The sequence below is a fragment of the Carcharodon carcharias genome, chromosome 2, assembly GCF_017639515.1.
Source record: "Carcharodon carcharias isolate sCarCar2 chromosome 2, sCarCar2.pri, whole genome shotgun sequence".
Taxonomy (NCBI): Eukaryota; Metazoa; Chordata; class Chondrichthyes; order Lamniformes; family Lamnidae; genus Carcharodon; species Carcharodon carcharias.
In genome coordinates, this window is record NC_054468.1 from 64,370,729 (window position 1) to 64,398,583 (window position 27,855).

General features: G+C 42.5%; 1 protein-coding gene across 1 annotated transcript in view; it reads right to left on the reverse strand.

The window, feature by feature from the left end:
- schip1 (schwannomin interacting protein 1) overlaps window positions 1-27,855 on the reverse strand; it is an 871,502-nt gene that overhangs the window by 641,633 nt on the left and 202,014 nt on the right. The window contains exon 4 of the mRNA XM_041176152.1: window positions 20,816-20,966. Coding sequence (XP_041032086.1) covers window positions 20,816-20,966 — 151 coding nt within the window. The remainder of the gene's footprint in view (window positions 1-20,815; window positions 20,967-27,855) is intronic.

A 27,855-nucleotide genomic window follows, 5' to 3' on the forward strand; every position in this document is an offset into this window, starting at 1 on the left:
TCCTCACTAAGTTCACAACAAAACCCTACAGCCAGACCTGGAGTGGTAAATTAGGGGAACCTTTTTACCCCTTCTCACATGGTTTTAACAATAGTAATAGAGGTCACAAGGCTTGGAGACTGTTGAACTAAGCTTGCTGAGTTGTTACAGTGCACTGATGGTGGCAGAGGTGGATTTTGAAAAATTTATCAAGTCAACAGTTCTTTTTCCTGTGGTGTTAAGTTTATTGAGTGCTGAGGCAGCTCACCCATCCAGGTCAGGGGTGAGTATTCCATCACATGCTAACTTGAATCTTGTAAATATGAGAGAAGTTTTGAGGGTAGAAGGTGATCACTCATCACATGAGTGCCCAACTTCGAACCTGCTTTGTAATCATAGTGTTAATAAGATTCTGGTCAATGATGACCTTCAAATTGTTGATAATTGGGAACTCATCGGTGGGAGCGCAGTTGAATGTCAGGACGAGATAACAGGGCTTCTTCTTGTCGGAGATGATCATTGTCTGGCAGTCTTGTGGTGTGACTGTTAATTGCCACTTCTCAGCCCAAGCATGGATGTTTAATTTACTGGTCCTGCTGTCGGATGGTATGGGCTGCTGATTTTTAAACAGAGATGTTACGATGGAGCTGAACACCGTGAGAACATAAAAGTGTGAACAGTCCTAGCTTCTGACAGAAGGGCATTAATGAAGCAGCTGGACATAGTTGGTCCAAAGATTCTGTCCTGAAGAGCAGATTCACTAGGATGTTGCCTGGGCTGGAGCGTTTTAGCTATGAAGAGAGACTGGATAGGCTTGGATTGTTTTTCTTAGAGCACAGAAGGCTGAGCAGGGACCTGATAGAGGTATGCAAAATTATGTGGGGCATAGATAGGATAGATAGGAAGAAACTTTTCCCCTTAGTGGAGGTATCAATAACCCAGGGGGCATAGATTTAAGGTAAGGGGCAGGAGGTTTAGAAGGGATTTGAGGGAAAATATTTTCACCCAGGGGGTGGCTGGAATCTGGAACACACTGCCTGAGGGGGTGGTAGAGACAGGAATCCCCACAATATTTAAGTAGTATTTAGATGAGCACTTGAAACGCCATAGCATACAGGGCTATGGGACAAGTGCTAGAAAATGGGATTAGAATAGATAGGTGCTTGATGGCCAGCACAAGCACAATGGACTGAAGGGCCTGTTTCTGTGTTGTATCACTCTATGACTCTACAACTCCTCCAGTGATACCTTATGGCTGTGATGATTGGCCTCCAACAACCACAACCATCTTCTGTATAACTACAGTTGCTGGAGGGATTTCCCGCTGACTTGGGTTTTGCTGTGGCTCCTTGTTGGCAAGATTCATCAAATGCTGCCTTAATATTGAGGGCAGTTACATCCACATCTCCTCTGGCATTTCCAACTGTTAGTCAACCTCCTTCATTCTGTGGTTCACAATGAAACACTGACAATGGAGCATATGGAATAGATTTTAAGCACACATGGCACAAGTGGATAATCTATATTGTACGTGGAAAGTAGCTGTCAGAGTCTAATTCTATCCTGCAAGGACTATTGAAAACCATACTATTTTAGATATGTTATTTTGCCAACATCAAAATTACATAGCACGAATATGACCTTATGCTGCATCTGTTTGTGAATTTGGTGGCTAGCGCAACAAACATGGAGGGATTCATTCATTATAGTATAGAAAGATGAGCAGTTAATAAACTTAAATCTAAGTCAGGAGTACTTTATTTCTGTTCGTATCTTAGACATAAACAGTCAGTTGTTTACTTCAAAGATACTTCCCTCAATTAAGAATTCCTGACTTAGATTTGAGTTGGTTCATTAACTGCTTATCTTTCTATACTATAATTAATGCATCCCTCCATATTTGTTGCACCAGTCACCAAACAGAACTTCTCATAGATAATACATAGACATTAAAAGATGATATGATACGTTTCCTCCTGACACACTCCAAACTATCTTGTTTACATTGGAAAACATATCGTTTCCGGATACAAGAAAGTTTGATTCTTAGCCCTCAACTCTCCAGCATGTGCAACAGTATATATTTCTGGATCAAGTTTATGGTGAGTTGGCAGAAGCTGAACTGAATGACAGTGAGCAGGTTGTTGGTAATTGTGTTGTTTGATAGCAGTAATGAGACTCATTGCATCACTTTGCTGATGATTGGTAGGAAGCTGACAGTGCAGTAATTGGCTAAGTTAGATCTCAACCATTTTGTTTGAATAGGAAATCTTCCACATTGTTGAATAGAAGGGTCTGTTGAAGGGTCATGAGGACTCAAAACATCAATTCTTTTCTTCTCTGCTGATGCTGCCAGACCTGCTGAGTTTTTCCAGGTAATTCTGTTTTTGTTTTTGACTAACACTGCCCTGATTGTTCAAGTTGTGTGATTATAATGGTAAACAGCCAGCACAGGTAATGAAAATACCCTTAATCCGATTGAATCAACTCGGTATTGAGCGTGCCCATTTTATGAAGAGACAAGGGTGCCATCTGCTGATTCCACTTAAGCACTACAAGCTAAGGAAAATGTAACAGATGAAATTGCTGTAGACAAAAAAAATCCAGCACTACAACAGATTATCTTAACTGAGCTAAGGATTGAAAGATGTTTTATCTATAGAAAAATAAATCTGCAATGGAACCTGACTGATCAGATATGTTTCCAAAATATAAAAGGACTTTTAGAGATCTTCTAATCCCTGAAGGTTATTAAGGTTGTTTAAAATAATACAGCCAAAAACTTGAAGCCTAAGACATGAACACTCAGATCTCCATCGAAAATTAAATTTTCTTTTTTTGTATTCTCCTTTACTAAAATCTGATATGCAAAAATTCACTTATATATATCAATATATGGTTGATATACTACTACATTTGCATCAGTGCAATTTGGGTGCACACTGACATCAAAGTAACACTATAGTTTTGGATTTTGGGCTTATTCTGACTCCTGGTGCATACTGTGTGAGACCCTCTTCAGCAGGCCTTCTCTCATGACCGGGGTTTGCCACCATGTGTGGTATGGCCCCATTGAACTGCGAAGGTGACACTTTGATGAGAGAACTGCAGAAACATTCAACAGGTCAATTAACAGCTTAGGAGAGAACAGATAGATTTCCAGAATGGACTGATTCTGTTAGAACTGGAAGACCAAAAAAGGTAAAAGGCATTAAAAGGGAACAAAACTAAAAGAGAAAGGGAATACTCAAAGGGCGAAGTACTTAAATTAAAAAATAAAGGTTGACTATATGTTTTCAACTGTTTTACGTGAGTCACGAAGAAATAAACTAAAAGTGTTTACAATACACAAAGAACATGTCAGCAGCTAAGACAGTAGGGGGTAAAAGCAGGTAGAAACAAAGATACAGGTGGAGTATCCTTTATCCGTAAATCTGAAAACTGAAGACATGTAAAAAGTGCATTTTTTTGAACCTCATTGGCATTTAGCGTGAGAGATCTGTGACCTGAGTCAACATGACCTGAGTCAACACGAACCTCCCCGACCTTCAGCGCAGGAAGTCTAGTTACTGTTTACCTTGTGAAACTTCTCCTACCAGCAGGATCACAGATGGCGCCATGGATGGGAACTTATTACAGGTGCCCTGTATTTATTATTCAATGGCACATCTTACTTTTCTAGCCATTTTATTTACTTTAGACTATGTCTAGTCTAGGCTTCAGCCAGTGTAATGTAAACAGGCCTATGCCAAATGCAGTACCTGAAAGCTGAAATTATCTGAAATCTGAAACGCCATCAGCCCCGAGGGTTTCGGATGAAGGATACTCGATCTGTACTTATAATAGAGCCTTTGATATAGTAACATGCTCACAAGACGATTATCAAACAAAATTTCCCACCAAGTCAGATAGAATCATAGAATGGTTAGAATGGAAGGCAGCCATTCTACGTCGACTCTATAAGATCAACTCAGCTAGTCCAATACTTTGCATCTGTCTTTACCAAGGAACCAGTGCTGTGCAGGCTATGGTATAAGATGAGATAATTCAGACACTTGGAAGGGTTTAAAATTGACAGGCTTTCTAGATTTGATAAGGCACCAGGACCAGGTGAGACACATCGGAGGATACTGAGGGAAGTGGGGGTCGAAACTGCAGAGGGGCTGGCCATAATTCTCCAGTCTTCCTCAGACTCAGAGGTGGTGCAAGAAGACTGGGGAATTACAAATGGTAAACCCTTGTTCGAAAAAGGTTGTAAAGATGAGCCTAGCAACTGGAAGTCAGGCAGTTTAACTTTGGTGGTGGGGAAGCTTCTGGCAAAGATAATTCAGGACAAAAATTGACATTCACTTGGGCAAATGCTGATTAATTAACAAAGGCCAGCACAAATTTGTTAAGGGCAAATCGTGTTTAAGTAATTTGCTGGAGGTTTTGATGGGGCAACAGAGGGGACTGATCAGGGTACAATTTCAAAACCAGTGAATGATATGAAACTTGGAAGGATTGTGCCATGTGAGTAAGATCGTGTAGAAGGTCAAAAGGGCATACAAACAAGGAGCAGGAGTAGGCCATTCAGCCCCTCAAGCCTGCTCCACCATTTAATTAATATGGCTGACCTGATAGTAACCTGAAATCTGCATCCCACCCACTCCCGATAACCTATCACCCCCTTGCTTGTCAAGAACCTATCCACCTCTGCCTTAAAAATATTCAAAGGCTGTGCTTCCACCATCTTTTCAGGAAGAGAGTTTCAAAGACTCACAACCCTCTGAGTGAAAAAAATTCGTCTCATCTCTGCTTTAAATGGGCGACACCTTATTTTTAAACAGTGATGCCTAGTTCTAGATTCTCCCATAAAGGGAAACATCCTCTCCACAGCTACCCATGACAAGGCCCCTCAGGATCTTAAACATTTCAATCAAGTCACCTCTTACTCTTCTAAACTCCAGCAGATACAAGCCTAGACTGTCCAACTTTTCCTCATAAGATTATCCACCCATTCCAGGTATTACTCTGGTAAACCTTCTCAGAACTGCTTCTAATGCATTTACATCTTTCCTTAAATAAGGTGACCCATATTGTACACAGTACCCCAAATGTGGTCTCATTAGTGGCCTGTACAACTTAAGCATAACCTCCCTACTTCTGTATTCAATTTCCCTCACAATTAATGATAACATTCTATTAGCTTTCCTAATTACTTGCTGTACCTGCATACCAGCCTTTTGTGATTCATGCACTAAGACACCCAGATCCCTCTGCTTCTCAGTGCTCTGCAATCTCTCACCATGCAGATAATATGCTTTTCTTTTATCCTTCCTGCCAAAATAGACAATTCCACATTGTCCCACATTAAACTTTATCTGCCATATCTTTGCCCACTCATTTAACCTATCTATATCTGTTTGTAGCTTCCCTATGTCCTCTTAACAACTCACTTTTCTATCTATCTTTGTGTCATCAGCAAATTTGGCAACCATCCTTTCAAACCCTACATTCAAGTCATTTATATAAATTGTAAACAGTTGAGGTTCCAGCACTGATCCCTGTGGCACACCACTGTTATATCTTGCCAAACTGAAAAAGACCCATTTATGCCAACTCTCTGCTTCCTGTTAGCCGGCCTATGTTTTTTCCATGTCATTATGTTACCCCCTATGCCATGAGCTTTTATTTTCCACAATATACTTTGATGTGGCATTTTATCAAATACTTTCTGGTACAGTTCATCCACCTGTTCCCCTTTATCCACAGCACATGTTACTTCCTCAAAGAACTTCAATAAGTTGGTTAAACACGATTTAAAAAACCATGTTGACTCTGCCTGATGACCTTGAGCGTATCCAAGTGCCCTGCTATAACTTCTTTAATAACAGTGTAGTAATTATAGTTTTGGGAAACGTTGGACTTTTTAAAAAATTCATTCACGGGATGTGGGCTTCACTGGCTGGGCCAGCATTTATTGCCCATTCCTAGCTGCCCTTGAGAAGGTGGTGGTGAGCTGCTTTCTTGAACCGCTGCAGTCCATATGATGTAGGTACACCCACAGTGCTGTTAGGAAGCGAGTTCTAGGATATTGACCCAGCGATATTGAAGGAACGGCGATATTTCCAAGTCAGGATGGTGAGTGACTAGGAGGGGAACTTCCAGGTGATGGTGTTCCCATCGATCTGCTGCCCTTGTCCTTCTAGATGGTGGTGGTTATGAGTTTGGAAGAAGCCGTCAAAAGAGCCTTGGTGAATTCCTGCAGTGCATCTTGTAGATGGTATACACTGCTGCTACTGGGCATCGGTGGGGGAGGGAGTGACTGTTTGCGGATGTGGTGCCAATCAAGTGGGCTGCTTTGTCCTGAATGGTGTCAGGCTTCTTGAGTGTTGTGGGAGCTGCATTCATCGAGGCAAGTGGGGAGTATTCCATCACACTCCTGAATTGTGCCTTGTAGATGGTGGAGAGGCTTTGGGGAGTCAGGTGGTGAGTTACTCGTCGCACGATTCCTAGTCTTCTGATTTTCTAGCCACAGTATCTATAGGGCTAACCCAGTTCAGTTTCTGGTCAATGGTAATCCCCAGAATGTTGATAGTGGGGGATTCAGTGATGGTAGTGCCATTGAACATCAAGGAGCGATGGTTGGGTTCTCTCCTATTGAAGATGGTCATTGCCTGACACTTGTGTGGCGTGAATGTTACTTGCCACTTGTCAGCCCAAGCCTGGATACTGTCCAGGTCTTGCTGCATTTGGACATGGACTGCTTCAGTACCTGAGGAGTCGAGAATGGTGCTGAACATCGTGCAATCATCAGCAAACATCCCCACTTTTGATCTTATGATGGAAGGAAGGTCATTGATGAAGCAGCTGAAGATGGTTGGGCCAAAGACACTCCCCTTAAGAACTCCTGCAGTGATGTTTTGGAGCTGAGATGACTGCACTGCAATAACCACAACCATTTTCCTTTGTGCTAGGTATGACTCCAACCAGCAGGGAGTTTTCCCCCTGATTCCCGTTGACTCCAGTTTTGCTAGGGTTCCTTGATGCCACACTCGGTCAAATGCTGCCTTGATGTCAAGGGCTGTCACTCTCACCTCACCTCAGCAGTTCAGCTCTTTTGTCCATGTTTGAACCAAGGCTGTAATGAGGTCAGGAGTTGAGTGGCCCTGGCAGAATTCCAACTGGGAGTCAGTGAGTAGGTTATTTCTAAGCAAGTGCCACTTGACAGCACTGTTGATGACCCCTTCCTTTACTGATGATCGAGAGTAGACTGATGGGGCAGTAATTGGCCAGGTTGGATTTGTCCTTTTTGTGTACAGTATAACTGGGCAATTTTCCACATAGCCAGGTAGATGCTGGTGTTGCAGCTGTACTGGAACAACTTGGCTAGGGGCACGGAAAGTTCTGGAGCATAATTCTTCAGTACTGTTGCCGGAATACTGTCAGGGCCCATAGCCTTTGCTTTATTCAGCGCCTTCAGCTGTTTCTTGACATCACATGGGGTGAATCGAATTGCCTGAAGACTGGCATCTGTAATACTGGGGACCTTCGGAGGAGGCCAAAATGGATCATCCGCTTGGCACTTCTGGCTGAAGATTGTTGCACATGTTTCAGCCTTATCTTTTGCACTGAAGTGCTGCGCTCCTCCATCATTGAGATTGGGGATATTTGTGGAGCCTCCTCCTCCAGTGAGTTATTTAGTTGTCCACCATCATTCACGACTGGATGTGAGAGGACTACAGAGCTTAGATATGACCCGTTGATTGTGGGATCGCTTAGCCCTGTCTATCGCTTGCTGCCTGTGCTTTTGGCACATAAGTAGTCCTGTTTTATAGCTTCACCAGGTTGACACCTCATTTTTAGGTATGCCTGGTGCTGCTCCTGGCATGCCCTCCTGCACTCTTCATTGAACCAGGGTTGATCCCCTGGCTAAATGGTAATGGAAGAATGGGGGATATGGCAGGCCATGAGGTTACAGATTGTGTTCGTGTACAATTCTGCTGCTGCTGATGGCCCACAGCATCTCATGGATGCCCAGTCTTGAGTTGCTAGATCAGTTTGAAATCTATCCCATTTAGCATGCTGGTAGTGCCACACAACACAATGGAGGATATCCTCAATGTGAAGGCGGGACCTCGCCTCCACAATGACTGTGCGGCGGTCACTACTGATACTGTCATGGACGGAAGCACCTATGGCAGGTAGTTTGGTGAGGATGAGGTCAAGTATGTTTTTCTCTTTTGTTGGTTCCCTCACCACCTGCCGCAGACCCAGTCTAGCAGCTATGTCATTTAGGACTCAGCCAGCTCGGTCAGTAGTGGTGCTACCAAGCCACTCTTGATGATGGACATTGAAGTGCTCCACCCAGAGTACATTCTGTGCTCCTGCCACCCTCAGTGCTTCCTCCAAATGGTGTTCAACATGGAGGAGTACTGATTCATCAGCTGAGGGACGGTGGTCATGGTAATCAGCAGGAGGTTTCCTTGCCCATGTTTGACCTGAAGCCATGAGACGTCGGAGTCCGGAGTCGATGTTGAGGACTCCCAGGGCAACTCCTCCCGACTATATATCACTCTGCCGGGTCTGTCCTGCTGGTGGGACAGGACATACCCAGGGATGGTGATGGTGGTGTCTGGGACATAATCTGTAAGGTATAATTCCATGAGGATGACTACGTCAGACTGTTGCTTGACTAGTCTGTGAGACAGCTCTCCCAATTTTGGTGCCAGACCCCAAATGTTAGTAAGGAGGACTTTGCAGGGTCGACAATTGAGTGGTTGGCCATTTCAGAGGGCATTTAAGAGTCAACCTCATTGCTGCAGACCACATGTAGACGACAGATTTCCTTCCCTACAGGGAATTAGTGAACTAGATGGGTTTTTACAACAATCGAGAATGGTTCCATGGTCATCATTCAACTTTTAATTCCAGATTTATTACTGAATTCAAATTCCACCAATTGCCGTAGTGGGATTCAAACCCAGGTCCCCCAGAGCATTACCCTGGGTCTTTGGATTACTAGTCCAGCAACAATACCATCTACACCACTACACCATCGCCTCCCCTGTAGCTTTAAGAATATCCTGTGTTGTAAGATCACAGGATCTGTGTAAACCAATGTGTTAGCAGCGTGGGGAACCTCCACAGGAGAGTTCTTCTTTAGTTATGGAGTTTGATGCATACGTGTAGTTGCTGTTGCTGTCTTGTAAATAAAGTGCACTAAGAAAAGTTGTCTGAAGATCAACTCTGTAACAAATAGCTTCTAACATTTTTCCTATGACAGATGTTAAGCTAAATGGCCTGTAGTTTCCTGCTTTCTGTCTCGCTCCCTTTTTGAATAATGGAGTTACATTTGCTATTTACCAATCCAATGGGATCTTCCCTGAATCGAACGAGTTTTGGAAAATTAAACCAATGCATCAACTATCTCACTAGACACTTCTTTTAAAACCCTAGGATGAAGTCCATTAGGACCCGGGCTCTTGTCAGCCCACAGCTCCAACAGTTTATTCATTACCATTTCTCTGGCCATTGTAACTTTCCTGACTTCCTTCCCCATTTCCATTTCCTGGTTTATAGCTGCTTCTGGCATGTTACTTGTGCAGGTAGGTGGAATGGGCGGACAAGTGGCAGAGGAAATTTAATGCAGAGAATTGTGAAATAATTCATTTTGGTAGGAAGAATGCGGAGAGACAATGGGCCGTAACTTCCTCAGAGTGGCAATCAGCAACGAATTCAGCGTCGGATTGCCACTCAGTGCCCAATTACCTACGCCAAATTTCTTCCATGCCTGTCTCGCCCGACCTTCCAACTCAGGCCAGGCGAGGTCCACGGAGCGCAGCTGTCTCCGAAGTCCAGTGTCACAGTCCAGCACCGTCAAATTGAAGGAGGACACACCCCCTTTTTTACGGCCCCAGTTTAAAGGTCCGATTGAAATTGCCAGGCCAGGGAGAAGGTAAGTGGATAGGGTTTGTGGGAGGGGGATCGGACCTTCGGGAGTGGGTTGGGGGGGGGGGGGGGGGGGGGGGGTGGTGGGTGGTGGTGGCGGTTGGACATTTGGGAGGGGGTGGAAATTACTGCCCAATATAGAATAAAGGGTACAATTTTAAAGGGGGTGCAGGAGCATTTGGGCTTGGAAAGTTGGGAAGGCAGGTTGAAAGCGCAGTTAATAAAGCATACAGCATCCTCGGCTTTATTAATAGGGACAAAGAGTATAAAAGTAAGAAGTTCTGTTAAACTTTTATAGAACACTGGTCTGGCTTCAGCTGGAGTATTGTGTCCAGTCCTGGGCACCACACTTTAGGAAAGATGTGAAGACATTGGAGAGAGTGCAGAAAAGATTCATAAGAATGGTCTCTGGTATGAAGAACTTCAGTCACATAGATAGATTGGAGAAGTTGGGACTGTTTTCCTTGGAGAAGAGGTTGAGAGGAGGTATGATAGAATTATTCAAAATCACGAGTGGTCTGGACAGAGTAGAGGGGGTGAAATGTCTCCCATTCTTGGAAGGATCAACAACCAGAGGGCACAGATTTAAGGTAATCGGCAAACAAAGAAATGGAATCACAAGGTAAAACTTTTTCATGCAGCATGTGGTTAGGATCTGGAATGCACTGCCTGAGTGTGTGGTGGACAGGTTTAATCAAAGCAAACAAGCCAGAATTGGATAATTATCAGAAAAGGAAGAATATACAGGGAAATGGGAGCTTGGCCTAAATAGCCAAGTGGTTATGGTACTGGGTTTGTAACCCCCAAGATCAAGAGTTCAAATCTCACAATGGCAAACTATGAAACAATGTAACTTCATCTGAAACAGATGAAAACGGGTTTGTACTTGAAAGAGTTACAGGGTGACGGGAAGAAGGCTAGGCAGTGGCACCAGGTAAATTGCTCTGCAGAGAGATGTTGCACACACTCAGGCCTAATGGCCTCCTTCTGTGCTGTAACAATTCTGTGGTTTTGTGAATTCCCTTTCCCCGTTGCCCTGCAATTTTTTTTCTCTCTTCAAGTAGTTATCCAACTCCCTTTTGAAAACCACGATTGAATCTGCCTCCACCATACTCTCAGGCAGTGCATTCCCGATCCTAACCAAATGCTGAATGAAAGAGTTTTTCTTCATGTTGTCTTTGGTTCTTCAGCCAATCACTTTAAATCGGTGTCCCTTGTTCTTGATCTTACCACCAATGCAAACAGTTTCTCCCTACCTACTCTGTCTAGACTCCTCATGATTTTGAACACCTCCATCAAATCTCCTCTGAACCTCTGCTTCACTAAGGAGAACAGCCCAGCTTCTCCAATCTATTCATGTATTTGAAGTTCTTTATCCCTGCACCATTTTGAATGTCTTCATATCCTTTCTAAAGGGCAGAATTAGACACAATGCTCCAGTTGAGACCGAAGCAATGTTTGATAAAGGTTCATAATAGCTTCCTTGTCGTTGTACTCTCCACCTCTATTTATAAAGCCCACAATCCTGTCTGCCTTATTAACCACTTTCTTAACCTGCCCTGCTGCCTTCAGCAGTTTGTGCACATATACCCCGAGGACCCTCTGCACCTGCATGCCTTTTAGAATTGTTTCCTTTATTTTCTATTGCCGCTCCTCATTCTTCTAATCAAAATGCATCATTTCACACTTTTCTGAATTAAATTTCATCTGCTATGTGTCCGCCATCCACCAGCCTATGTCCTCTTGAAATCCGTCACTATCTCACTCAGTTCAGAATAATTCCAGGTTTTGTGTCATCCATAAATTTTGAAATTGTGCCCTGCGTACCCAAGTATAATATAATAATGTTATATAAATCAACAAAATACTAACCTCAACGGAACCTACTGTATAACTTCCTCCAGTCCACCACAACTCCCTGTTCCATGTCACTCAGCTAATATTGTATCCATGCTGCCACCGCCCCTTTTATTCCATGGGTTTTAACTTTGCTGGCAAGTCTGTTAAGTGGCACTTTATCAAATGCTTTTTGGAAGTCCATGTATGCCACATCAACTGCATTGCCTCATCAACCATCTCTGTTGATCCATGAAAAATTCACTCTAGTTAAATATTGCTGAAAAGAGAGACATGTTGCCAAAACTTTTCATTTTGCACTCATCAGGACAAATGCAGCGATGCCAAATTTCAAACTATCACAATTTATACTACAGAAGCAAAAGGGTTGGCACATTGACTCTAATTGGCCCAAGGCATTGCCACGGAGAAAGCAACAGAGAACTGTAGACTCCCCAATTCAAAAAAGGCGTAAGGCTTGAACATATTCCTTTTGTTTGCAGAGAAGGGGTCCCAGCATATAAATGTATGTTGTTTTTAGCATAAATGAGCCAAGTTGTGAGCTTGATTGATTGTCTTAAATTAGAGCAATCAGGATTGTTCAGCAGGTGTGGCCAATCACGGAATCACTCAAGTTAGTTCAATACGATCTGTGCTGGCTTTGCATAATTAATCCACATCTGTCCAAATGACTGTTAATTTTGTTCTGTTGCTATAGTTGCTAAAAGCTTTCCCGTCTCTGAGGTTAAACTGACTGGACTGTAGTTACTGGCCTTATCCTTACACCCTTTTTTGAACAAGGGTTTAAACACTTCCAATTCTTCAATCGTGTGGTACCACCCCTGTGTCTAAGGTGGAATGGAAGCTTATGGCCAGTGCCTCTGCAATTTCCACCTTACTTCCCTTAGTATCTTCCATTGCATCTCATCTGGTCCCGGTGACTTATCAACTGTCAGTATAGCCAGCCTTTCTAATACCTCTTTATCAATTTTTAGCCTATCATTATGTCACCTACCTTCTCTTTCACCATGACTTTAGCAACATCTATTTAAAAAGGTGGCAAAAAGAAGTAGGTTTTAACTTAAAGCATCTTAAAAGAGAACAGGGGTTAGAGACAGTGAGTTCTAGGGGGGGAATTCCTGAGATTAGGACTCAGGTAGCTGAAGACGTAGACACCAATGATGGGGCAATGGAAATCAGGGATGCTCAAGAGACAAGAATTTGAGAAGCTCAGAGATCTCTGAGTATTGTAGGGCTTGGGAAAGTTATACAGATAGGGAAGAATAAAGCCACAGAGGGATTTGAAAACAAGAATAAGAATTTTAAACTCAAGACATTGTGAAATCTGGACCAGGTAAGTCAGAAACCACCAGGTAATGGGTTAACATGCCTTAGTGTTAGTTAGGATATATATCACCAGCATTTCCTGACAAAGTAAAAATAGGAGTTATAGGTGAGATTTGAGGCTACTTAATATAACGTTGAGGCCAGGGAATTGCACAGCAATCTCTGAAGGATCTCACTGATGACGAACAAAATTCTCATTAAGAACCAAAGATTATTTAAATTTACTTGGCTCATGATTTCTCCAGCTTTGTAAGGGAAATACACAAGCAGCGTTCTAGATCCTCCATAACTGGTTGCACTTGAATGCTCTTCCTGTCTTTTAAGGGTCCCCTCCTCCCCCACTGCAACCCCACCCTCCAATCCCCCCTGTAAATCAGGAACTTGCCGGTTCAGGACCGTTTAGCAAATAATTTCATTTTAAATGGGTTTTTTGCATTTTGATGGGTGTTTTATTTATTATTTTGTTTCTGACTAATTTTTATGTTCACATACCATTTCATAGAGCTTAAAACTAATTCTAGACACCCTAGCATGTTACAGAGAGCTTGCTGAAGACAAAGAGGAGGAACAATGAGAATGACATCTCCCTGAACTTAAGGCAATGTAATACCTGGATTCATAACCTCTGCCAAAGCTACTTAGGTGTATCAAAGGAAACATGCTTATGCTACTTATCACCTTCAACAGGAAACCTTTTCCAGGTCCAGATTGTGCCCATGGTGTACCATTTTGTTGTACAAGCAGGTAACTTGTCCTCAGATGCTAGTGGGTGAAGAAAACATACATAGAGATAATCATCTGTGCTAATTATGTTGTCAGTCAGTGAATATGCATCAGGAATCTAGATTCCTTGGTCCTTGGAAGGCTTTCAGTTCCATTTTGCATCTCAAATATGTGACCTGCTGAGGTATGTTTCAGCATGAGATGCAATAAAAATTGATGTGAGGACTTGCCCTAGGTGAGGGACAAATGTGGAACAGGGTGAAAGATAACACTTTGTAGTTTACAATTTTGAGCTCTTTGATGCACAAACTGTCTTACCATGCTGGATTGCTTAACAGTTAACATTTTCCACATCTGCTCCCAGATCCTGCAGTTAACGTTCATTGCATTAAGCCTAGTTGATGAATGCTGCCCTGCAGGAACAGTGCACTGCCCTTTTGAGTGCCCCAACATGCCAAACAGGGTGCCCTCCAAATACCCACCTCATGCAGCAGCACTTCCATTTTACCACCCATGTGTTCAGATGCTGTACTTGTGTGCCACATGCCCACAGAATCTAATCCATATTGGGTGCCGTTGTTTTTCCCAGCCCACCATACCACCTTTCCGCAGCCTTGGCTGCAAATGTTTTAAATTAATTTTGCAACTTTCTAAAAGCTTCTACAATATTTGTTGTCATTCGTAGCCACTTAAATGTAAGTATGTGCACATCCCTTTAAATTTGATCTGACCAGCTTTTCCATACATCCTCCATTAGTCAACTCACTGCATACAGGCAAAATTGCACAGGGCATGAATAATTATTTATATGATCTAATCCTACTTGGGCTACTCACTGCACTGATGATTAACTCTATTTCAACAGGTAGGTTGAAAGCCTGGACTGCAAACCAACTTTTAAAAGATACCTTAGAAAAACAAGCAAAAAAATGCAATGGTTCAATTTTCTTTTTATTAATTTGTGCAATGTGGGTGCCAACATTTATTGCCCATCCCTAATTGCTCTTGAAAAAGTGGTGGTGAGCTGCCTTCTTGAATTGCTGTAGTCCATGTGTTGTAGGTACACACACAGTGCTGTTTGGGAGGGAGTTCCAGGATTTTGACCCAGCGACAGTGAAGGAACAGCGATATATTTCCAAGTCAGGAGTTTTGTGGGAGCTGCACTCATCCAGGCAAGTGGGGAGTATTCCATCACACTCTTGACTTGTGCCTTGTGGTGGACAGGCTTTGGGCAGTCAGATGGTGAGTTATTCGCCACAGGATTCCTAGCCTCTGACCTGCTCTTGTAGCCACAGTATTTATATGGCTGGTCCAGTTCAGTTTCTGGTCAATGGTAATCCCCAGAATGTTGATAGTGGGGGATATCAGCAATGGTATGCCATTGAATGTCAAGGGACAATGGTTAGATTCTCTCTTGCTGGAGATGGTCATTACCTGGTACTTGTGTGGCGTGAATATTACTTGCCACTTGTCAGCCCAAGCTTGGATATTGTCCAGGTCTTGCTGCATTTGGACATGGGCTGCTTCAGTTTCTGAAGAGCCGTGCAATCATAAGCCAATATCCCCAAAGAAGGCCATTAATTAAGAAGCTGAAGATGGTAGGGCGTAGGACACTACCTTGAGAAACTACTGCAGTAATGTCCTGGAACTGAGATGATTGACCTTCAACAGCCACAATTATTTAATAATTAATAATACCCTTGTGCGAGGTATGACTCGAACCAGTGAAGAGGTTTTCCCCTAATTCCCTTTGACCCCAGTTTTGCTAGGGATCCATGATGCCACACTTGGTCAAATGCTTCCTTGCTGTCAAAGGTAGTCGCTCTCAACTCACGTCTGGAGTTCATCCTTTTTGTCCACGTTTGAACCAAGGCTGTAACGAGGTCAGGAGCTGAGTGACTCTGGCGGAATCCAAACTGAGCATCAGTGAGCAGATTATTGCTAAGCAAGTGGTGCTTGGTAGCACTGTTGAAGGCCCCTTCCATCACTTCACTGATAATTGAGATTAGACTGATGGGTCAGTAATTGACCAGGTTGTACACAGGACATACCTGGAAAATTTTCCATGTTGCCACTTAGATGCCAGTGTTGTAGCTGAATTGGAACAGCTTGGCCTGGGGCTTGGCAAGTTCTGGAGCACAAGTATTCAAGTACTATTGTTGGAATGTTGTCAGAGCCTATAGCCTTTGCAGTATCCAGTGTCTTCAGCTGTTTCTTGATATCACATGGAGTGAATCAAATTGGCTGAAGGCTGGCATCTGTGATGCTGGAGACCTCTGGAAGAGGCCAAGATAGATCATCCACTTGACATTTGTGGCCGAAGATTGTTGCCAATGCTTCAGCCTTATATTTTGCACTGACGTGCAGGGTTCCCCCATCCTTGAGGATGGAGATATTTGTGGAGCCTCCTCCTCCAGTGAGTTGTTTAATTGTCCACCACTATTCGCAACTGGATGTGGCAGGATTGCAGAGCTTGGATCTGATCTATTGGTTGTGGAATTGCTTTGCTCTGTCTATCACTTGCTGCTTATGCTGTTTGGCACGCAAGTAGTCCTGAGTTGTAGCTTCACCTGGTTGACACCTCACTTTTAGGTATACCTGGTTCTGCTCCTGGCATGCCCTCCTGCACTCTTCACTGAACCAGGGTTGATCCCCTGGCCTAGTGATAATGGTAGAGTGGGGATATGCCAGGCCATGAGGTTACAGGTTATGGTTGAGTACAATTCTGCTGACGGCTAACAGCGCCTCATTGTTGCCCAGTTTTGAGTTGCTACATCTGTTCAAAATCTATCCCATTTAACATGGTGGTAGTGCCACACAACATGATGGAGAGGATCCTCAATTTGAAGACATTATCTTGCAATATTCGGAACATGGTACAAAACCTTGGATTTGGAAAGTAATCCATTACAACACAATTGCAGCACAACACAAGCTATGGTTGAGTTACTCGGTGGATCAGCCATCACAGAAACAGAATGTTGTCTGAATTCCACAATCAGTTGCTGTACGTTCCTCCATAAAGGATCTTTCACCAGGTTTCTTGAATATATTCTATTTGTCTCAAACTGCCCCCATAGAGGCAAATCTTAGACTGTAAACAACACAAGTAAATTAACCTAACTATAGGAGTAGGCCAATAGTCCTGAAGTGATGCCACGTAACTTAGGAAAGTAATCATTCATATCACAATGGGTCTGGATAGTGAATGAATTAACAAAGTTCATAAGACATTTGTGAATAAAATATAAAGGTTAAATTACAGACCACCATTCCAAAAATTTCCCAAAATATTCTTTATAGATTCTCACACATGGAAGTTATATAATAATTATATAATATGTTATAATCATTATAGAATAATTTATACTGAGAAATTATTTAATAATTAATAGTCTTTTGATAGTACTGAGCTTGAATATTGCTGAGAAAAGAGACATGTGGCTTTTCAACTTGTCCGTATCAGGACACCCACAAGAATAAGGGGAAAACAACAATTTATACTGTATGTGAAGAGAGTGCTGATTGGTTGGCAAGTGGCCATGGAGAATACACCAAAGATGGTGACTGATGGTTAACTGCAAAGCATTGTTTGACATTTAAACCAAGCAGCTTGATCCTGATTGGTCAAGGCATTTTTATACACAGGGCCCTGTTCTTTACAGACAGAAAGAACATGTACACACATTGTGTCCGTTTCAGCTAAATAAATGAGAGCCATTTGCTGACTCATTCCTCAGGGTAATGCCTTGAACAATCAGGGTGCATTCTCCATGGCAATGCCACTTGTCAACCAATCAGCATTCTCTTCACATACAATATAAATTGATGTTTTCCCCTTATATTGGTATTCTTGCGAGTGTCCTGATGAATGCAAGACAAAGGGCTTAGACATGTCTCTTTCATCAGCAATATTCAATTATTAATGGATATGAAGAGGGTTCACACTACAATGTTATTCATATTTGCCAGTGGGGTTTAATCAGGTGGGTCTGAGTAAGCCCATTATGAACCATGATTAGTCAATAGTCATCATTACACATATTCATTACAGCTTAAATATTTTCACTAAAAATGCAGTGAGCAGAATCATGTGGATAGGATTAAAAATTTATCATTCATTTTCACAGAACAAAAATATGAGAGGTGTATGGAAATTAAGGGATCAGTAAAATCAGCTTTATATTATCCTATTGAAAATGTGAAATAGTTACCTTGGCACTGCCACAGATGTGTTAATTTTTCTTTTTGACATGGACTATTTGACATGTAACGGAAGGCTGCCTGACAATACATGTAAGCTGGTGAATCCTGCTGATCATCCACCCATGATTGGAGATGAAGATTGGCAATCATGCTGCTATTCATAATTATGTCTTGCATGAAGATATGCGAAAATGAGTCATCTTTTAACCTGTTTAAGATGCTTATACAGAAAATGAAATGAGAAAAAAAAGAATGCTCTTTTTGTGCCTCACCTGCTACTATGAACCGATGCCTGCTGATCAACAAGGAGGTAAATGGAAAATTATGCTCCCAGGTCTTGTCATTCTTTCATCAGATATTCAAATAGGATTATACTTTCCTCCAGTCACAAAATCAATGGCAACACCAACTTCATATACTCAATGATATTTTCATTCACAATGACTGAAGGAAACTGTATCTGTTTTCTCTAACTACAGATTATACACATGATACCATCAGATATGTTAGTCACCTAATATAGGATATCCCAACCCACCCCTCCCACCCCAGCATTCATGAAAAAACTCTCAAAAGAAATGAAGAAACATGGACTATCGTATTCAATACAGAACAGAATAATTATAATTGTGTATGTAAACCTAAATTGTGAGTTATTGCACAATCCTGAAGAAACACATTGGTCCCATTGTCGGCATTTCATCCCATGAAAGGATTATTCCACTTAGGGGCAATCAGCTTATCTTACTGGAATCATTTAGAACAAATATTTTTTAAATTCCCCACAACACAAGAAAATTACACATTGGTACATATTTACAAATACATGAGTAATGTATCCGATAGTATTTAAGGGTATAGGAGAGTGATGCTCAAAGTATTGCAAAAGAATTCTTTGCACCCAAACAACAGTTACAAAATCTGCTGACTTCATCTGTCAAATACAAACAAAGCATGGTTAAGAAATTACTTTCTTGCCTGAGCTGGCATTAAGTATAAAATATTAATTTAGTTTTAATATTAATATAAAATTGAGACACTTCAATATTTTTACTTCAATGCTCAGGAATTCAGGAGACTAAATTTAAATGTTAACGCCTTGAAACTATGGCCAAAATTTCAACGCGGCCTTTGAGGACAGGGATCGGAGACGGGAAGGCTGGCAAGATGACATAGGAAAGCACTGGATTGTGTGCCCAACACTTTCCTGCTGCTGTGCCACTTTTCCAACAATGGGAAAGGTGGCAGACAGTCTGTCTGCCCAGAGCTCAATTGAGCCCATTGAGCGGCCGATTAAGGGCCTCTTCCCACCTCCACTGGCACTTTACTGCTAGGTAAAGTATGGGTTGTCTCCCAGCAGGCTCCAGGGAGTGGGAGGACCCTCTTTTTTGGGTATGCTTTGGTCCACGAAGGGGCCTCCTAGCACGGCATTTACACAGCCAGCACTCAGCAAAGCCCCACTCACTAGGCCCCCCTGCCAGACTAGCCCCAGAGCCTGCAGACCCCACTTACCTTACTTTGACAGTGCACGTCCATTGACGCAGGCGCAGCATTGGCCACTGCTCCTGGTGGTGTTGCTGAGGCTGTTGAGTTGCCAGCTCTTTGATTGGACCTGCAGCTCTTGGGATTAAGCAGCCATCCTTAATAGATGGCAGTACCAGCAGCAGGGTAAAGTTTGAAGTCAGGTCCCACCACCCGCTAAAGTGGTCAAAGTTAAGACACTAACAAAGGCATCATTTCCCAATTGACTGCAAATGATAAGCAATTTATTCGACTGTTTCAGGAACTGAAAAACACCTCATATCTGTTGTGTTAGAAAGTCTTTCATTGCTTTTAGTTGTAAGCAGAGGGAGAGACACAAAAACAGAAACACAGTCAGTCAGCCAGTGTTTTAAAATAGAAAACTGTAATGCAATTAGGCTAAGCAAAAGCTGAGTCTAAGAAGGTATAAATGTTCGAGATGTTTAGAAGTCATTTTGTTTATGTGGGCAAATAGAATACGTTCTTTATTTTATAAAAAGAAAAGCTTGCATTTATATTGTGCCTTTCATGACCATCGAACATCCCAAAGCGCTTTACTATCAATGAAGTAATTTTGAAACATTGTAATGTATGAAACACAGCAGACAATGTACGCACAACACAATCTAACAAACAGCAACATGATAATGAATAGATAATCCATTTCTGTGAAGTCGATTGAGAGAAAAAATATTGGGCGGACACCAGGGATAACTTCCCTGCTCTTCTTTGAAATAGTGCCTGGGATGTTTTACAGCCATTCGAGAGGGCTCTCATCCAAAAGAAAGCACGTTCAACAGTTCAGCACTGAAGTTTCAGCCTTTAAATTTATATAGATTCCTTATACAATTGCAGAAAGACTGATCTCAAATCGCATTTTGTACCAGTAAAATCACACTCCTCATGTGAGGAAATGATTACAATTCTTCTTTGCTGTTGATTTCAACATCAAGCTAAACTTTATGACACATAGCGGATTTTTCTCACAGTGAGTGATGGATATTCATCAGTTATAACATTGGGAGATGTAAACGCTCCTTTCCAAACAGCCTTCAGTGGCTTGCATTCTACAAAAGTTACAGGCAGCAAAACATTATGAGCTTCAGTCACACAGAAAAGAATAAACCAAGCAAATCCAAAAAGATAATTAAGTAAAAAAAGGTACTGTAAATGGGGAAATAACCTGAACATCTTCTTTCTGGTCCTCAGCTTTTTGCTAACCATACCCAGCAGGTGGCAGAGCAAAACAAAAGAAAGAGTGGTCACTTACAGGAGTGCTGCCATCAGAAAGAGTGTTCATGCTGATAGAAGTGCTCATCTTTCCCGATGACAGGGAAGGTGGTGACGGGCTCCGTTTCTCCATGCAGCTATGCCGGAGGGGCTCTTGGCGCTGCAAGTACTCACGCCATGCTCGCTGAATGCTATATTTTTAAAATAAACATACAAATGTCACCACAGGAACTGTATTAAAATCAATTAAAAGGGGAGATTAGGAGGGGCCCTTAGAATCTTGGTCAAAGAAATGTTTTTTTTAAGATGGGTCTTAAAAGGCAGAAAGGAGATGCATAGCAGGAGGCAGCACTACACAAACTGGAAGCATTATTTCTCATTAGATCCAAATAAAAGGAACTCTGATGCCAGTCACAGCCTTATAAAGCTCCTTGGACCTGTCAGATACAATGAATCTTGGATACATGGTTTTGCATAAATTATTCCACTTACAGATATAATCTATAGCGGTTTCTTTGGGTCCAGCACATGTTGCTGCTACCTTGAAAACAAATTCCTTCACATTCTTGTTCAAGGCTCCCCATCCTGCTCAGAACTGCTCTATGCTTGTCCTGCAAGATCTTTAAAATCTGCAACCTGCTCCTTATCCACCTCCCTGGCCTGCCCTCCACAAATTGCAACCACTTCTACAATTTCTGCATCCACTAAGACCCATTTCCCTCTAACCCCTTACTCACCAACCTTCACCAGCCCCATGTTCTTCACTTCTTCTACAAATCTCTCCATTTTTTCTTATTCTTTCACAGGATATGGGCATCACTGGCTAGGCCAGTAAATATTGCCCATCTTTAATTACCCTTGAGAAGGTGGTGGTTAGCTGCCTTCTTGAACCACTGCAATCCATGTGGTGTAGGTACACCCACAGTGCTGTTAGGGAGGGAGTTCCAGGATTTTGTCCCAGCAACAGTGAAGGAATGGTGATATATTTCCATATCAGGATGGTGAATGGCTTGGAGGGGAACTTCCAGGTGCGGTGCTCCCCACTTGTACCTTCCTTTCAGTTACCACCCATTGTGATTTTAAACTCCAGTCGGGGCAGCACCGCGTCCAGGCATAGCAGATAATACACAGCATCTTTGAGTTGGCAACACTTGATGTCACAAGGTTCACTGAAATCAATGGTTAACACTATACTGGTGACACTTACAAGATGCCCTTTCCATGGCGCAAATGGTCCAGCCTGAGAACTGGTGGGGCTATGTGAAAAACATAGCATTTCTTGGGCCCAATGTTGGATGAAGGCCTGGTTTGAAGGAGCTTTTAATGGGCCAGCAATTCTAAAAGCTGTTTGAGGTAATATGGCTGCGCTGTGTTGATGGGATGGATGGTGGTGAGGGAGGGAGAATTTTCATGCAACAGTACAGTCACAGGTTCAAAATTCCAATGGGTTGCAACAAGGACTACTGTCTTAGATTGCACACGCACTCAAAATATGAGCTGATAGTTCAAATGGTCCAGCCACCAGAAATGAAGCAGGTTCAGCAGAGTTGAAGTCAGATACATGGAAGCCTTACACAGCAGGCAACTCAAGAACAGGAAAATTAGACCCAACGTGTTCAATCTATTCTAATTCGTTTTCACTAATATTTCAACATTTTATGATCCTTACCGTACTGTTATCCTCTGCATCCCTGCTCTCAACCTCCACTCAAGGGTGCAGCAAAAATTGTTGACTTAACTCTTGTGTATTATTAGAAATGATGAATGCTGCATACAGCCTTCGATAAACACCTCCTTTAAACAGCTCCCAACAGCGCAAAGCCTAATTTATTGGCCACAGCAATAAATTATTAGCATTCAGATGTTGCACTGGAACCTGTGAAGGTAGTCTTGTTGTCAAGTACATTCGTTCATTTCAAAGTCAGTGCTATTTAATTTTGTTCAGTGACAGATGCTCAGAGTCCAATGGGATACCTTTAATGAATGAATTTATCCAGATTAAGTAAAAAAGCATACACCAAAACATAAATTGATCACCTACCAGTGGGTGGCAGCATTTGATTGCACTAAGTTTTGATTCAAAATCATAAAATGATTCAAAAAATAAATATATACTTTCCATATATATTTATGATTGAAATCTGTCAAATTAAACCATGACTACTCTTGAAAGACATTTAAGAAAATTATTCCAATCTTTGATTCTACACACAATAAATACAAATACAAAGTTTTGAATATTGTTGCAAAAATGTGACCATACATGTCACTATATCACTCTTGTACTGATGAATTAAACACCTGAGTAATTTCAATTATGTCGGCTTGTTTTCTCCAGAGCAAAAAAAAGGAATGCCTTGGCTTTTAAAATCATTCGTGTTAACACTGGTAAGTGACCTGGTAACTACATGCAACCATTTTTGTTCAACTGCATGGGAGAATCATTCATATGTTGAAGTCAAATAGGGAAGAAGTACTAGAAAAATTCATGACATTCACCATGACCCTGTATACAGTTGTAGTATGAAGCAATGTGATAAATGTTGCAGACAGAGTAGGGAGGAGTAGAACCAGGAAGCATTAAGAGCTACAGAGATGTAGCGATAACATGGTGCTTGAGAAGTGCATGGAAATACTTCATGGGGTAACAGGCACGTGATAGACCTCGTGTAGCATCTTCCAGCAATCTTAGCTCAGCATTTTAGCTCTGTATTTAAGCTCTTCCAATTGCTCAGTGTATAAATGTATACTTTTGTGTGATTCAGAAGCACACTGAGTAGAAAAGTGATAGACTCCACCCCACCCATGTAGAATTGGAATCCCCTCCAACTGGGAAACCTATAGAACAAAAGAATCCCAAAAACCCACAGACATAATAAAAGCCAAACCTCAGCACAAACACACACAGGCAGGCTATGCAGTAAGAGGTTAATTCAAAACATCGCAACAGAACTGATACAATTAAGAGACTGAAAAGGAGAGCATTATCACAACAATGGTGCAAGGTAACTGCTTTTGCCTGATGTAGTTAAAGGACTGAATCATATACAATGGTACAGGACAGCTGCCATCACATAAACCAATTAAGAAAATGGAAATGCCAAGAGCACAGCAGCCTCAGACGACGGCCATTACACAGCACCATTCACTCCTGTCAAGGAACGAGGAAAACAAATTGACATGCCCATCACTAAGATAAAAGCAAAATACTGCAGATGCTGGGCATGCCCATCACCTTTGGAGCCAGGGATTCATCACCATGGGGTGGGGTCCATTGTTTCCTGTTGCCGAAATAACATGAGAACTGGGTATGTCTACAGCCCTGTCTAGATCAAGGCATGGAATAAACTAAAGGATGATAAGGTGCTGAACACCAGGCAATTCAGCAGGATGGCAACAGGTGTGTCGGTGATATTTGTGATATGGATTAATATAATGGATGATGAAAACAGGCAGAATCCTGCTCGCTGATGCGTAAAATGACGCACGGTGACGTCGGGCGGGTGTCCCGACATCACTGCGCGTCATTCCAATTTTCAGTTCGGCGGGTGCACACTGGAATCGGCTGCGCACCTGTGGAACTGTCAAAAGCTTATTAAGGCCATTTAAATATCAATTAAAATACTTAATTGAGCTGCCCATCCAAGCTTAAGGTTGGTGGGCAGGCGAAGAGCCCAGACGGCCGTCGTATTTATCATGAAACCTCACGGGCTGGATGAGGTTTCATGAAGGTTTTTAAAGTTTCTTAAAATTTTTAAATAAAATTCATTGACATGTTCCAGCTCATGTGTCACATGAGGGGACATGTCTTAAAATTTTTTCTTTTGTCTTTATTATTGATTCTAAAAAATCAAACTAATCTCCCTGAGGCCGCTCTGTGCCTCAGGGAGATTTCTGTGCTCTTTCGTGCACATGCATGAAAGAGCGCAGGCCCCGACTCAACCTACATCCCCCGCCCGCACAGGGAGCACTCAGTGCTTCTGGGTGATCATCACGCTGGGCAGGCCTTAATTGGCCCCCCCATGTTAAATTGCAGTGTGCACCGGCCCATGCCCGCTCCTGCCCAATCTCCCCCCCCCAACCCCCCACCGCCGACAGGGAGAAAGATTGGTTGACATTGTCTGAGGCTGCTGTGCTCTTGGCATTTCCAGCAGGCCAAGGATGGATATGTGGGCATGAGAGCAGGGTAGAATGTTCAAATGGCAAGCGACAGGGAGGTCTGAGTCATGCTTGCGGACAGACCGAAGGTGTTCCGCAAAGTGGTCACCCAGTCTGCATTTAGTCTCTCCAATGTAGAGGAAACCTGCTGCAATGTTCCAGGGAAGCTCAATGCAAACTGGAGGAACAGCAACTCATCTTCCAACTAGGCACTTTACAGCCTATTTTTCTATGTGGTGTTGTGTAATGGCTGTCGTCTGAATGGCCTTCCGGACTGAACATTGAGTTCAACAACTTTAGATCATGAACTCTCTCCTCCATCCCCACCCCCTTTCCGATCCCCCTTTTTCCCAATAATTTATATAGATTTTTCTTTTCCCATCCATTTCCATTATTTTTAAATGTATTTCCACCCATTGTTTTATCTCTACCTTTTAGCCTATTTCAATCCCTTCCCCCCCCACTCCGCCCTATCTGTACCTTGCTTGTCTTGCTTTCTACCCTTAATGTCACCTATTAGCACATTTCTTAGCTAATATCACCACCGTCAACACCTCTTTGTCCTTTTCTCTATGACATCCTTTGGCAATCTCCACCTATCACAGGCCCTCTATCCAGCTCTACCTATCCCACCCCCTGCCCCCAAACCACCTTATATTTCACCTATCTTCTATTTTTCCTTAGTTCTGTTGAAGAGTCATACAGACTCGAAAAGTTAACTGTATTCCTCTCCGCAGATGCTGTCAGACCTGCTGAGTTTTTCCAGGTATTTTTATTTTTGTTTAGGATTTCCAGCATCCACAGTTTTTTGCTTTCATCTGTAGTGACTTCAAGTTGGGTTAGCTTGGAATTGGGGTGTCAATTTCAGCCAGCAGCAGGTGGTTTTGTACTGAGGGCAGGCTGTTTTAATTTTGGAATTTTCTCTGTTATTTTAACTAATCATAGAAGTATATGTATTAGGGGTATTAGTGGGCTCAATAAAACACCAAAATCTTGGTTGAGTCAAACACTGTACAAAAACAGAAAATGTTGGAAAAACTCGGCAGGTCTGGCAGCATCTGTGGAGAGAGAAACAGAGTTAATGTTTTGAGTCCGTATGACCCTTCTTCAGAGCTTCAGTATCTGTGTAATTTTGTTTTTTATAAATGCTAAAGTCCAAGAACTGTTTAAAATGGGGCAACGGGAACCCCCGACGCCCACAGACCTTACTAAATTAGAAAATCCCAGCTGGGATAATAGGAAATTTCATTTCCAATGCAACCATTTTCTGGTTAGCAGAATGATTCCCACAATTGGGGCTGGGGGTCGGGGGGGGGGGGGGGGGGGGGGGGGTCAGAAAATCTGGCAATGACTCTTGCTGGATCCACAAGATGCCCAACCATCCAGCCAATATTTTAGACTAGCTAAAATCACAAGTAAGGCAAGTGCAACATTTTTTAGGCGCTTTATTACATTTTGCAATAAACTAATAGCGATGGTCATTAAGGCAGTGCCTTTGGTATTGAGTATATGGACTTTCACAAGGCCACAAAATTGAAACTCTTGGGATTAAGGAGGCAATGGCAGTGTGGATATGAAATTGGCCAAGAGACAGTGTTAAATATTGTTTATCAGAATGAAGGGAAATAGACAATGGAGTCCCTGAGGGATCGGTATTAATTTCACTACTATGTTTGATATATATTAATGACCTGGTTTTAGGCATGGGGACGAACTTGCAAACATAGTGAGGATGATAGTGGCAGACTTCAAGAGGGCACGGACAGACTGGCATAATGGGCAGAGGCATGGCAGATGAAATTTAATGTAATGAAATTATGCATTGTGAAGGAAGCTGAAGAGAGGCAATATAAATTAAATGGTAAAAGCAAAATGCTGCAGATGCTGGAAATGTGAAAGAACTGAAATTGCTGGAAAAACCCAGCAGGTCTAGTGGCATCTGTGGAAAAAGAAAAGTTAATGTTTCGAGTTGGTATGACCCTTCTTCAGGGCCGAAGAGAAGTGGAAATGTGATTAAATTTATACTGATTAAGGGGGGTGGGGCAGGTGGAGCTGGATAGTAGACAAGCTATAGGTGGGGACAAAGGAGGGATTGACAAAGATGTCATGAACTAAAGGACAAAGGGAGTGTAAATGGTAGTGTTTAGTGCTAAAAAAGGCGCCGATAGTGGCATTAAGGTAAGAAAGTACAATGTGATAATAGCAGAACAAGGGTAATATTGTGTGAAAGAACAACATGGAAGAAGTAACAGATGGTCCTGTAGGGAATGGGGTGGGGGAAGGGGGTGGTAGTGGGGGAAAAAAGGATAGAAAATAGGATAAAGGGGGGGGGGGAATGAAAAGGAGGATAAAACCACAGATAAATGAATAAAAATAAAAATAACTGGATAAAAAATAAAAACGATGTAGAAAAAAAGGGGATTAAAAAATAGGGGTGAGGATGGACGGGAGAGTTCATGATCTGAAGTTGCTGAACTCAATGTTAAGTCTGGAAGGCTGTAAAGCGCCTAATCAGAAGATGAGGTGCTGTTCCTTCAGTTTGCATTGAGCTTCACTGGAACATTGCTGCAGGCCTAGGATGGACATGTGAGCATGAGAGCAGGATGATGTGTTGAAATGGCAAGTGACAGGGAGGTCTGGGTCATGCTTGCGGACAGACCAAAGGTGTTCTGCAAAGCGGTCACCCAGTCTGCGTTTGGTTTCTACAATGTAAAGGAAACCGCATTGGGAGCAGCGGATGCTGTAGACTAAATTGAAGGAGGTGCAACTGAAGCACTACTTCACCTGAAGGGAGTGTTTGAGCCCTCGGACAGTGAGGAGAGAGGAGGTAAAGGGGCAGGTGTTGCACCTTTCGCGATTGCATGGCAAGGTGCCGTGGGAAGGGGATGAGCTGTAGGGGGTGATGGAGGAGTGGACCAGGGT